This window comes from Bombus terrestris, chromosome 2 (assembly GCF_910591885.1).
Source record: "Bombus terrestris chromosome 2, iyBomTerr1.2, whole genome shotgun sequence".
NCBI classification, from domain to species: Eukaryota; Metazoa; Arthropoda; class Insecta; order Hymenoptera; family Apidae; genus Bombus; species Bombus terrestris.
The window spans coordinates 14,121,992-14,134,756 of NC_063270.1; the positions used below are offsets into that span (position 1 = coordinate 14,121,992).

Below are 12,765 nucleotides of genomic sequence, written 5' to 3' on the forward strand. Positions count from 1 at the left end.
AGAAATGTGATTAGGTGGTACTAGGCACATTCGTGGATAAATGCGTTGCGGATAATTGATAATTGTAGAAAGTCTCGATAACTTGGCTCGATAGGAATATTATAGAAGATCTTGATAGTAATGATTCAATCAATGACGGCCAGCGAAGCGTTACTTGTATCGACTGATTCGTTCTTCTAAATTAGCGTATAATTGTCAGAAGTTATTTTAAAAGGTTTATTACGGTCAATTGGAATCTATCATTGGCTGTAAACGTGCGATTCTAATTAAAACTCTACCAACATGAAGAGTGGTTCTATGTTGCTTAGTCGCTTATTTAAAACCAATTACAAAGGATGGCTCGATTAGAAGGGGAAGAATGCCAAGCTAACGCGTAACTCGGCAGTAAATGAAATACAAATATATTACTCTCAATCAGCGTAATTAGAAACCATTATTCAGTGAATTACTAATGAAGGTCACATGTAGCAGAATGAACAGTAAGATGGTATTAACATGGTGCAAATGCCGATGCATAGAACAACGTTATCGGGCAAAGGGTGGGGAAGAGGCAGGCAATGGTAAGACTGTGGCCGCGATGATGACGTGTACGTGATAAAAATGTTTCGACTTACATAAGCACGGAAATCGTGTATTATACTTACGTGGCGAGTTGAACAGACACAAGACAGGTAAAGACTCCTCTCGGTTTGTCTGTCCGGTTCACCTTTGCTAGGACGGTCGGTGCTCTTCAAGGTCAAGGTGAAGGCCTCTCGTAACCCGTCGTCTCGGCACTCGGTCTAGGTCGTCGGACCGGATGGACGAACTACATTTTCACCGTGTTGTTTCCCTCTGACTACTATTCGTTCCTTTTTCTAGTAGTGATTTATTAGCCTTACAATTTTATTTTCTTTCTAGTTCAGTTTTATTTATCTTTTTAACGATGTGCGGGATAAATCTTTGAACTAAATGTTGAAAATTCGCGTAGAATTTTTTATTTGTTGATTAAGAGTCTCTATTTTCGTCGTATTTATCCTCGCTGTCTTCACGAGGGATTCGTCTATTTTCACGATTAATGTAAATTCTCTGACGATAAAAAAAAAAAACATTGTGCGTACTTACATGCGTATAGTTGAGAATATAAATCGATGGCATACGACGTGTCTCTCGTGACTTTCCGATAGCGGTAAATGTTAATAGTTACTACAGAGGTTCCATTCTGTCCTCTTTTCTATAGACAACACAGTAAGTGAAAAGTTGAATAAATTGATACGAAATCAGCACTCAATTGACCTAAATTTTCTAAGGAAAAAATCTGCGTATATCTGGAATTGCCTTGTTCAAGCATTACTATCAATTGTATATCCTACTTTCTTTATAACGATACTTATCAGAAGATCGGTATGCATTGCGAAATTGGTATTCCGTTGAATAGATATTTGCTTTCATTGCAGAAGGCAGATCTGTTTTCCTTCTAAGCTGAATTCCTTCAGTTTGATTTACTATTCAGTCACCAGGTGGAAGCGTTTGGTACGAGGTTCAACTTGTTTTATCCCCTCCTGCTTTTTATTCGTCGCGCTCGATCGACCGATAAATCTCTTTGTTACGATTCTCGAGCTACTCGATCGGAGTTCCTCGTGTACCACCTGACGTGTCCACCACGCTGCCTGTCGTGTCTCTTCTTATGGAGCCTGGCGACATCGACGTAATAAATATCTCGAATTTCCAGCAGTCATCGACGATACATTTCTCAACGAGGCATTTCTATAAAGTGCTTCAAACAAAACTTCATCTATTTACCTACCTGGTTTTGCAATATATGTTCAAAGCATGAGTACTTTACGCTGCTTCAAACTAGCTTAAACTTGGAAATGGTTACGTTTCATTGACTCCAAAGGCTGGATATGATTAAAGGGTTCAAAGCGTTTTCTCGTGGGACGATGGAATTACGTATTAAACACTTAACCGAGTTTAACGGAACAAGTTTCTTGTTGCTGATCCTATTACAACGGAATTGTGGGACATTAATCTTCCTCTTATCGTTAATTTACCTTGCGTTAGCTTCTGCCTCGTTTCGTACCATATTCTTCCACCGGTGTTCGTTCGACGTGTCGAACTTTTGTACACGTTGCACATCGTTCATGAGAATATTGTTTACGAGAAACTTCGAAGCAAGATAATTTGTCCGTATTAAAATTTATGTGCTTCGGTGGAATGCGCGATGAGAAAGGCAAATATCGAATTATGTTCTGTATCACGTATCATGAAAAGAGCAGCTCTCCTGCATAACCGAGTTAAATATAGTGGAAGCTTACCCGTGCGCGAACCGAGGAAGATCTCGGTTTGCAAAGATAGTCGTGGCGAATTCTTTTACGTACGGAAGCTTGGAATATTCAGCGTCTATCGCGAGAAACCGTAAGTTTCTTGGATGGAGCCAGCCTCAGTGGTAACTGCATGGTCAGCACAACGCTACTTCATTTCAAGGACGTTTGTCGTCCAATTCAATTCCTTTTCCTTATCTATCGTGCTTAACGTTGCTCGATTTCTTTTTTTTTTTTCGCCTTCATGGCTCGCTGGTATCGTTCAGCGTTCATTCCACTCAGTGAAAAAGTTTCCCTTGCTTTCCACGGTGCCGAACCCACTGCGCGCATCTAAAAATACGCGGCAGGTATTTAAAGAACGGAAAATCCGATAATCGTTGCCGTTTGACATTCTTGAGTGTCGAAGGAGAATTGTTATTGAACCCGGCGGAATTCGCGACTCGACCGGCAACAAGCGACCGCTCCGTACCACGACCTTTTCAAACTGCATTTCCACGAATAATAAATGGTTATCGCCACTATCGAGTAGCATTCAAGGATTATGAAACGCGGCATTAAGCTATGCATCGATATATCAGCCAGCGGAGAAAGCGTCGAATTTTTTCGCGTCGGCGAGTTCGCGCCGCGTCACCTCTCGCTAGTCGCGAGTTTAATTTATCGTAAAAATAGTTGACGAACGATCTCCCCTTCGCGCGCGCTCTCTCTGTCTCTCCCTCTCTTTCTCTCCGTGTTCATTTATGTTCCACGAATCGTGCACAAGCGGGCGAGGGTACGTCACGTTTGATCGAGAGGGTTGTGTCGCGCGCAGAGCTTACAAGAACGCGCTTACTTAAATGTGCGGGGCCATTCATAGAAATTTATATCGCGAATCGAATACTCTTTTCTCCCCTTCCTTCTTCGCCAACAATGTTTTCTCATCGAATGATGAAAACCGGTTGCACGCGCCAGCCACTAGATCACTGTCGAGCATTAAAGCTATTCTAGAGATTACGAACAATTTAAGCGCGGCATGTTTGTCTTTGTACTTTCACTTCGGACTCTTTACCGTTACGGCCCGGGGAAAAAATCGATTGGTCGTGGTGCTCTGCGAGCTTGTACGAATCGAAATGATTTTTAACCAGGCTGAACGGTACCACAGCTGATCGTTTTTCTACGAGAAACTCTCATCTCGTCTGTTTTTGTTCGCAGAGCGATCGCAAAGGGGATATTACGTTAAGCATATTCCGGTTAATGAAACGGGTCAATTAATGGATTTGCTAACACGTCGGACTCTTGGCAACTACAGCGTACATAGCTTAGCGATTAATTATAGCTTCGGTTTCATAATGAACTGGTTGAGCCGTGGTATACACTTGAACGATCGTACATGGCAGACGAAATCGTGTTCAAGCCAAGCCGATTCCACCAGCTAGAGCGATATCCCGATTGTAACAAATTACAAACATCCCGTGTTCCTTTCGTTTAATGCTCAATGGGTAAATCGTTCAATTTCACGCGATTGCACGATGATACCGTCTTATCGATCATTTATGTAATCTGTGATCATCTGTGAACTCAGTTATCGAGATTCCATTGCGTTTTAGTAGCGGCGCAGAATATAACTGTCTATTCTAAGAATTGTGTGTCCGACCTGGACCGGATGTTTCGCGAAAACGTATTTCCGTTTCCGCGGCACGCCTTGAACTTGTCCTCGTTGTAACGGAGCCTCGGGGTGCCGTGAAAGTTATTCGTTCGCGTAAAATTCACGGTAAATCGTAGGAAAACAAGACGGGGTTCTGCTTTCATTCTCCTTCGATCGTTACGTGTCTTTAGAATAGTTTGTTTAAAATTCTATCGTCTTCCTTTAGAATTAATCGTTTGATTTCCTGTAATTTAAGCACTAGTTATGTATTCTGTTGCGAAAAATAAATGAATATCCAGTGGCTATGTTATCGAATAGTTTTGTATATCACAAAATCAATTAGGATTTCCATAGATTATTTTTCATTATAAAACCCATACATTATTTATAGATTTATTTCATTTAATATTTGTTTCAGATTTATAAATTGAATTAATCTAGGAGTGTTTCGTGTCAATGGCATTTCGAGATTTAAATTTTTCCACAAAAATCATAGATCTCATCACAGAGGAAATACACATAAATAATAACGACTTAATCTGCCTTCAGTATCCCTTTCGATCTCTATCTTTTGGTTCAACACTTTCCAACACAAGTCGACTTGCCTGTATGTTATGGCAAAGTCTGCCATTTCGAAAACCTATTTATCACTTATGAAATTACAATATTTCGGCGACAAGTTGTCGCTTGTGTAGGCGTCGAAGTGAGTTTCGCGGCTAATTTTTTCAGCAGCGCCAGGCACTCGTTGAAAGGAATGTAGTCGGTGGGTCAGGTTCTGGAAAGCCCAGACGCGAAAATAGCCAACACGCGGCGAATCGCGCGTTGCTTTTCACCGACTCTCTATACTGTACATCGTCTTCGAGGTTCGCCACCGTTGCCAACCGAGAACCGCTCTGATTCGAGAGTAATTTCGCGCAATTCGCCGCGTTGTCCTGCAACAGAGTGCACCCACAAGAAACTCGCTTGTTTATCTCAACCAACAATTCGAAGTCATCGGCTATGCTTACGTAAATAGTATAATGAGACTGTTTTAGGTGTTACTTGCGCCCTGGTTTATCCAACGAACGAACGGGCCCAGTGCGATCAATTAAGCATTCTTACATAAGACGATTAATATCGATTATCCCTGATTTGAGCCGATAATTGCACCATAGAACGATCGGTGATACTTAAATATCTAATAATATGAAAATTATGGAGAATATCTTGCGTGCGTCGATATTGAATATAATCTCGTATAAATCTCCCAGAAGCTCGATATAATAATAATAATTGGCTCGATATAATAACAATATTGAACTGATGTTTATTGATCGATTCTATATCGATCCGATAGCTGCAACTGGCTTAATCCTGCAATTTCTATACTTTGTATTTATTCTGTAATTTAAGCAAATTGATATCTTGCACTGTTTGTAGATTATTATCTACTGTGGTGGCTATTTGAATATTTATTTCAATATTCAAAGTACTGTTAGTCGGGCTACAAAGTCTGTTTATTTCTTGACTTATTATAATTAGAATGTTCACATTTTTATGATTACGAGCAGCAGAACAGTACTTAAATCGAGATTTGCTTTATTTTCTGAATATTGTAACAAATAACTTACTATAAATACTTTGTGCATTTACGTATAATATATATGTTTTGTGGATTTTCTCATACCATATCATAATCTGATTTATAATAATTGTAGGATCGAGCTAGACTGCTATTGGCTCGAAATAAAAGATAAAAAACCTCAGGAACATGAGATAAATCACGGACAAACTATCGTGATTCGAAACACAAGAGCTTAACGTGACACCGGGTAGCGGGATCGGAAAAACGATTGAACCGGTAGCTGGTTTGTAACGCGACGTAACCGTAATGACGATTTACGAACGATAATTACCTTGTCAAACGACTTCGAAGCGCACGCATTCTCCTCGCGATCTACACGCGAACTCTTATTGTTCGTCACGGTATTCTCTCCGTAGATAGAGCCGCGTCGTTTCGTTGCTTTGTTTTCTCTTTTATCCCGGTCAAGCATGGCGAGGGAAGTATTTTTAAGAGGGACGATCGGAACAGAACAAGAGCAGATCGGTCCCGCGTTCCTCGACGCGACTAGCCGGAGATATTAGCAGCGCGTGGCGCTCGCGACCGCGCCTGCTTCGATATATTACGCCCGGTAACACGCGTTGCCATCTGCAAATGCGCGCTTACACTCTTTATCCGCAAGTTCCGCGTGTTTTCGTGCTTGACAACTGGCTCGTACCGGCAAATGAGATATCGTGGAAACAGAGTGCGTACGAACGCCGATGCAGCTCGACTTTGTTGTAGTTTACGTTCCACGTTCGAAATTATGCACGCGCTCAGGTATATTTAGTCCCGGTGAACGATCCTCTCGGAATTTTGTTAGATAGCCGTCGTTCGATATCGCGAGACTTTCTACTGACCGAATCAAACTACCGATCGTCTGTATCGTATCCTGATTCTTCGCTATTTATTCTCAGTTTTGTTTCTATTATACCGTTCGAGATCGCTGGCATAAATGGTTCTATTGCATTAACAAAATGTGATCGGAATTTGAACAGAAGCGAAGAAGTTCTACACGTGTATATATATGAATATTATCGTCGGTAATAATATCGTCACAGCTTTGTATGTACTGGGATTGAATTTTATCCACGATATTATAGACTTCCTTCGATGATAGCTCCCAAGAGTTAAAATAATCAGTAGAAAGCTCTATACAGAAATAAGGTGTCTATATAAAAATGAAAGTGATGGAGTTCTAGCAACTTCGAGGAACTTCACCTTTCCATGGTAGACTTTTTTCGAACCGCCATGGAAATAAATAGAACCGCGAGCCCCGTAATTGACGCCGGAGCTCTCAACTCAATTAGACGCCCTTCGTTGGTTTTTCTTCCTTTCCCTTACTTATTCCTAGAATTTCTATACAAACACTTTAGAGAAGCCTGCTTGTATCCAACCACGTTCATTTATTTTTTCTCCCTCGATCATTTTGTATATACATATCGTAAGAATTCATTCACTTACATACTATTCTCATACGATTGCTTTCCACGCATCTGGTTCTTTTTTTAGTCTGTGCCAACGCGAAGTTTTCGTTGGAAATATCGGTGAACGGCCAGTGGAGTCCTAACGGGAGAGCACGAGGAGCAAACGAACACCGTCCTTTTTTTACTTTTCTTTTTTCTTTTTATCGAAGATATCGACGCAGTACGAAGTCGAAGAAAGGGACACGCGTTCGAGGATTTTGGCATGGGGATAATTACGCCCGGGTCCAGCAGGTGCAATAAATTACCTCGGGCAACGTCCGCGTACCCGTGGAATTCACCGGGATGCCGCGTCTTCTGCTTTATTTATTTTCACCGGACCAGGCCTCCTGGTCCACCGTAAACCCGTAATTTGCTCGTTTAATCCAGCCGTGCCACTATTCGTGTACTCGGTCCAAGTAGAAGCAACCTCGTGCTCAGCTTCTCGCGCACCCTTCTGACTTCGTTTAGAGCTCTGTGCGCCACCTTTTGTTTCCTGGACGAAATTACCGGTCTATTACTTCTTCTTCTGCAGTTGCAGCTTCTTCTCTAGGTGCGAATCGTTTACGATTCTGCATAATACACGTGGACGTATCGACATTGACGATATTCGACTTGTAAATCGTGAAAGAGACGTCAATTTTTTGATTCCGTTCAATTTATTAACTTCGCAAACACGTGCACGTACGTTTTTTGAAAATAAGTGATAGATGTAGGAAATTTTGTGAACAATCGAGTGAAAAATCATTTTTTATTTAATAGAGTGTAAAATACAAATTTAATTTTGTAATCACCGAGAAGGATAGTTATGATTATTGAATTTTTAAATTATTTACCGCGTTTTATCATTTAATTTTTATTTATTTGTCAGGTTGTGTAGTCCTTAATTTCTTTATTTTTCGTAAGTAGAAACGGCATATGTATAAAAGAGAAGTGAATATGCAGGTACACAGAAATTATATTATAATAAAAGTCGTAAGTACAACAGTGCACGACACGAGAAGCAACGTCTCCTTTGATACTGACAGCATTACACGGAACGAAGGTGTTTCGAGTAGGTACAAGATAAAACGTACAAAATATGTAAATGCAATTCCGGACACTCAAGGATGTACGTTGGCTGACGTGTTGAAAGAGGCTCGCATTGTTCGAGACGTGTCGCAATCTTGTTCCACGCATTACCGAAGTACTCCGATGTTATCAATTGAATGATACCAACCTGCGCTACCATCACGAGCAGGAAGCATTGCTTCAAACAAGATCGTATCACGAAATCGATGTTCTCTCCTTGTCGTCCAATTCGAAATTTGCATCAATGGCACTTGCTGTAAATTGAGAAAATGGTTACGAAATCGAGAATACTGTACGGAGTTGGAAAGGGGGAAGAGAAATGTGTTTTGCTCGCTTCCCTAATGAAGCGATGCAATTTACAGATAATAATTCAAATTAATTTCCAAAGTTCATAAAATACCCTGAATAACATCTTTATAAAGTCGTGGATTAGTCATTTTCACTATCCTGGTAATTCTAGTGTTAATTCCCACTACTCTGCACGTTCCATTCGTTAGTAGTAGATGTAAGGCAGTTTAAGAATTCTTGGCTGAACTATTTTCCATTGAATATTGTAGTTAATAGATGTGATCCTTTTGTTTTATAAAATGCATCCGAGATTTACGTAGATAAAATCTAATATTGAAATCTAATAAAATCAAATATTGACCACTTAGACCCATAGTCTTTTTCTTAACCTTGCTCCAGTTCTGTACAGTACATTTTATAGATGCGACACGACCTCCAGATGCGGTTAAAGGGTACGAATAATGTAAAAATGATGCGAGTCGCCTTTGTAACTTGTGTAATCGATAACCGGGGGAATGGAAAGTAATGATACACGGTAGGACAGGGTGTGTGGATCGGCTATATAAAAGGACTCGGAAAGGACGCTGGTGCATTCACCTCGTCTTGCGCCTGTCCAGGGCAGTCAGTCCGTTGCGTTCGCCTGCTTTTATGGTGTTTCGCATCTCCAGCTGTCCTTATGGTATCTAGCACTGCTCGTCTCTAGTTTTTATCCTATCCTCTTTTCTTCCCTCTTGATATTTATGTTTGCGAGGCTATTTTATTCGCGGTATCATCGCCATTTTCTTTCTGAAGCATCCCGATTCGATAGAAAACACGCAAAACAAGAGGAAACACCTTACGACCTCGACTCCTTCGCAGATTGCATTCTTGGTCCGTCTTTTATCGGCTAACCAGCGTTGCTTGGCGTCGCTTTAAATTAAAGTCTCGCATAGGTGCTTCCGCGAGCTAGTCAGGCGAAATGATTAGATTTCGATGGCACGTCGAATGTAAGAGTAGTAGGGACAAGGGAAAAGAGAAACCGATAGCATTTTTAAGGTCAAGCGAACAGCCTGCGTTATCTCGCCGCTGGTCGTGGGACAAGGATCAAGGCGAAATTCACATAAATCGAGTCTTCCTCGTATCCGTGGTGGAGGTGGTGGTCGTCTCTGATTCGCTGAGAAAGATCCGTTTCGAAACCGCGAGGCTGAACCCATAAATCGATCGATCGACGCGGTAGCAACGTGTTCCGAGGTCTTAGGGGTGTACTTACCAGAACTCTTCACACATACGTACCGTTTAGCTCTGAAAGCAAGACCCCGACCGAGGTTAATATTAACTTTGCACGCCTGATTGTTCACACCTCCTGTCTGTAATTTCTCTTATATCGGATTCCTCTCCGGAGACGTTTATAGCGCGTGTGTGTATGTTATTGATAGAACGTTGTCGATAGAAATTACCGATTCGTCAATCGGTAATAAATGTCACGTACGGTCAAAGGGACGATTCGCAGAAGGTTCTCGATGGCAAGGAAGAAAATCGTTTTTCTAGGCTACGCCACGAGGATCTTATTGACGTCAGAAAAATGGCGTCAGCCATGACGTTGAAGGTATAAACCGGGGAGGATAAAGGCGAAACCTCAAGGTCTTCGTGACGGGCCGCATGGCAGCCGACCAACCCCAACACCATCTTTTGGTTTCCCATACGAACCTGGCTGCGTTCCGCCGTAGTAACGGAGGAAACCAACCACCCACCGATGTGTCTATCGACCACAGACGCCATTTGCCGGCGCCGTGCTCCGTCGCGACACCAAGTTCACTGCGCTCCCCCTTTCGACTGCCAGCCGGACTGTGTGTGTTTCCACGCACGAGCCGCGACACGACCTCCACGCCTGGGTTCATTCTCGAGAAAATCATATATCCGTCCGTTTTTCTTCTGGTTTTCTAACGAATTTCTTTTTCTTCTGGCTCGTTGAAACCATCGCTGCGGCATGTGGTGTTGTAAGAGGCTCGATGCCTCCGATTGGCCCGTCACAACCATCGTTCGAGGTAACGCTTCCTTTTTGCACGTCGCTAATTTTTCGATACTTCTTTCCGTTCGGCGAATCGCATCGTCCGAGACAGGCTTTTCAAGTCAGTGCTTTTTTTCGGTTTCCACGCTCTCTTTTTTCTGTCCAGCTACTTTTATTCCGGTCGTTGCCATCGCAACGAAAACTTGGCCACCGAGTCGATATAAAACGATCGTTGTGATATTTGACTTTTTGCTTCTCGATAAGATTTCGAATGAGAATCTTCTTCGCACGTTGCTTTCTGATTCATTTCGTTTCGCCAGTTTCGTATCGTCGGAGAAGCTTTACACAAACGCTTCGGCTTTTATGCTGTTCTACACTTGTGCTGCTATTATTACTCCGCTCGGTCAAAGTCGCGAATCTAGGATAAGTTCTAGGAAAGTCTATGCAGACTGTTGGTCGATGAGCTACTTACTTTAGATTATACCGCAGGACATAACCGGTGCTGCGGATGGGATTGTTAATGGAATTCGGTAGGACCTCGAGAACGATTCGGGAACAAAACCTTAGTGAGAATTAGCTGCATTTTATCGCGTTTGCGGCAGACGAAGCCGTACAGTCAACGCCAGAAAACGTTTAGTTAATCGCGTCGTTCGTTCTAATTGCTTGTTCGATCTAATCCCACTTGTGATGCAAAGAACACGGTGCTTTTGGTACATCTTATTGGCGTTATTTATTCTCTAATTCCTCCAATCTTATCATTTTATCTTATATATTATATTATTTGAGATCCACACGTGATCTAATTTGAATCTAATTTAAATATGTTTCTCTGCCGAGCTATACTAATGTTAATATCCACGTAGATTCTAGTTTTGTTATTCATGACTTCTCTCTGGACTAAGATTCTACGCGACTGTGAAATATTCTTTTCATTCCATTTGAAAGACGCAGATGCAAATGTCTTCTGAATAAATAGCTTCTCTCTTTCTCGTATGATCTTGCTTTTCTGCAACTAACAACTAAATCAAAATTTCAAATTCAATGTTACGCTCTTGAATACTCTAGTAATTTTTTCTTCCTGACCATTGACTTTGAATTCTATTTTTTTCCATTTTTTTTCATTATACATAAATTCAAAGTTGTTTCCTGTCTGGTGTCGTACAATGTTTTACGATAGAAGAATTTTATGCAGTTTCTCAGAAACAGATCGAAGCTCTAGGAAACGAACTCGCATCAGGACAGAACGAAACGATTTCAACGACGAACGTCGTAAAGCAATGCCACCGGATTTAAATGCGCAGGACATCTGGACGTCTTTTTGGCTGCGGCTGTGCCGCTTTCTGGTGCCTCAGAAAGAAAAACAACGGCCCAATGGCTGCATAGTCATGGCTCTGAGTCAGCGTTCAACGACTGACGCAGGAACAGTGGCGCGTTGTTGCGCTGCGCGCATCTTTTCGGTCGTAATTCCTCAAAAATTATGTTCTCCATTATCTCATTATCTATTTTTTCCAATGTTAATGAACATATCATAAATAAACATCACGTTGATGTATAACGATGAATATTTCATGTAACACTTTTGCACTTTGTACCTGCGATTAGCGACGAAACAAAAATGAAACTCAGAAGTGTATCGATCGGTTATATCTGCAAATTCGAGGTGACTCATTCTACTCTGTGCTCACAATAATGTGACGCGTGTCATTGAGACATTAAATTGACACACTTCTGAGTATCCGCCAATGGTCAATTACATCGGACGTGGCCGGTTGCATCAGGCGTAATTGGATGAAGACGTACCTTGGAGTCCACGAGTCTCGAGACGCTCGTGTTAAAATCGTTCTCGAGTTTCTTGCTCCGTTTCTCTGCGAGTCCGAGTCGCACGATGCTTGAAAATACTTCGACAGTGACCGTATTCTATTTTTGGTGAGGTAACAGAATTTCTAGAAGATTTATATGGAAATCGTCAAATCGAAATTGGGGATTGGAAAGTTGGCACCTAGTCGAAACAGGGCGTGAAGTATACGATTATGCGACATTGACTATACTTCGGCATGTCCGAATTCTCTGGTTTTGATTCGAGGCTGTCTTCATTTCCATTCCGAATGCGTAGATCGTCCGGTACGGAAGGAAATAAACTACATAGCCCCAAGGACAGAAACACACAGAGTGTAAAGATGGTGGTTGAACGCCGTACCTGAAGAAGCGGAAAGCAGGAGTCACGGTGTAGGAATAAAGACTTTCATTGATTCGCACTGTCATGAATCCTTGCAGTACGGTTTGCGCGGAAGAAAAAGAGTCGCGGTAAAAATAACGACTTCCGTTACGAGGCTGCGAAAGTATTTGGCACGCCAGTGATGTCATGTCCGTCGTCTGAAGGCGCTGCCTCTTTTTCATGTCTAGCATGCTTATTTTTAACCGACTGATGATGGCGCCACTCGTCGACAAACGTGTCT

General features: G+C 41.8%; 1 protein-coding gene and 1 long non-coding RNA gene across 9 annotated transcripts in view; one reads left to right on the top strand and one right to left on the bottom strand.

Annotated features, from left to right (window-relative positions):
* LOC100648046 (MAP7 domain-containing protein 1) overlaps positions 1-12,765 on the top strand; it is a 197,327-nt gene that overhangs the window by 16,554 nt on the left and 168,008 nt on the right. For 3 of the 8 annotated variants that reach the window (XM_048414400.1, XM_048414403.1, XM_048414406.1), the window contains exon 1: positions 10,274-10,346. The exons of the other annotated variants lie outside the window; for them this stretch is intronic. In XM_048414400.1, coding sequence (XP_048270357.1) covers positions 10,289-10,346 — 58 coding nt within the window. In that variant the 5' untranslated portion in view covers positions 10,274-10,288. Of the gene's footprint in view, positions 1-10,273; positions 10,347-12,765 lie in introns of those variants that run through there. 8 annotated transcript variants of the gene reach the window in all.
* LOC125387171 lies at positions 7,696-10,272 on the bottom strand. The gene is made up of 2 exons (XR_007227727.1): positions 8,920-10,272; positions 7,696-8,288 (listed from the first exon to the last, which is right to left on the bottom strand). It is a non-coding gene; the product is annotated as an uncharacterized LOC125387171 (long non-coding RNA).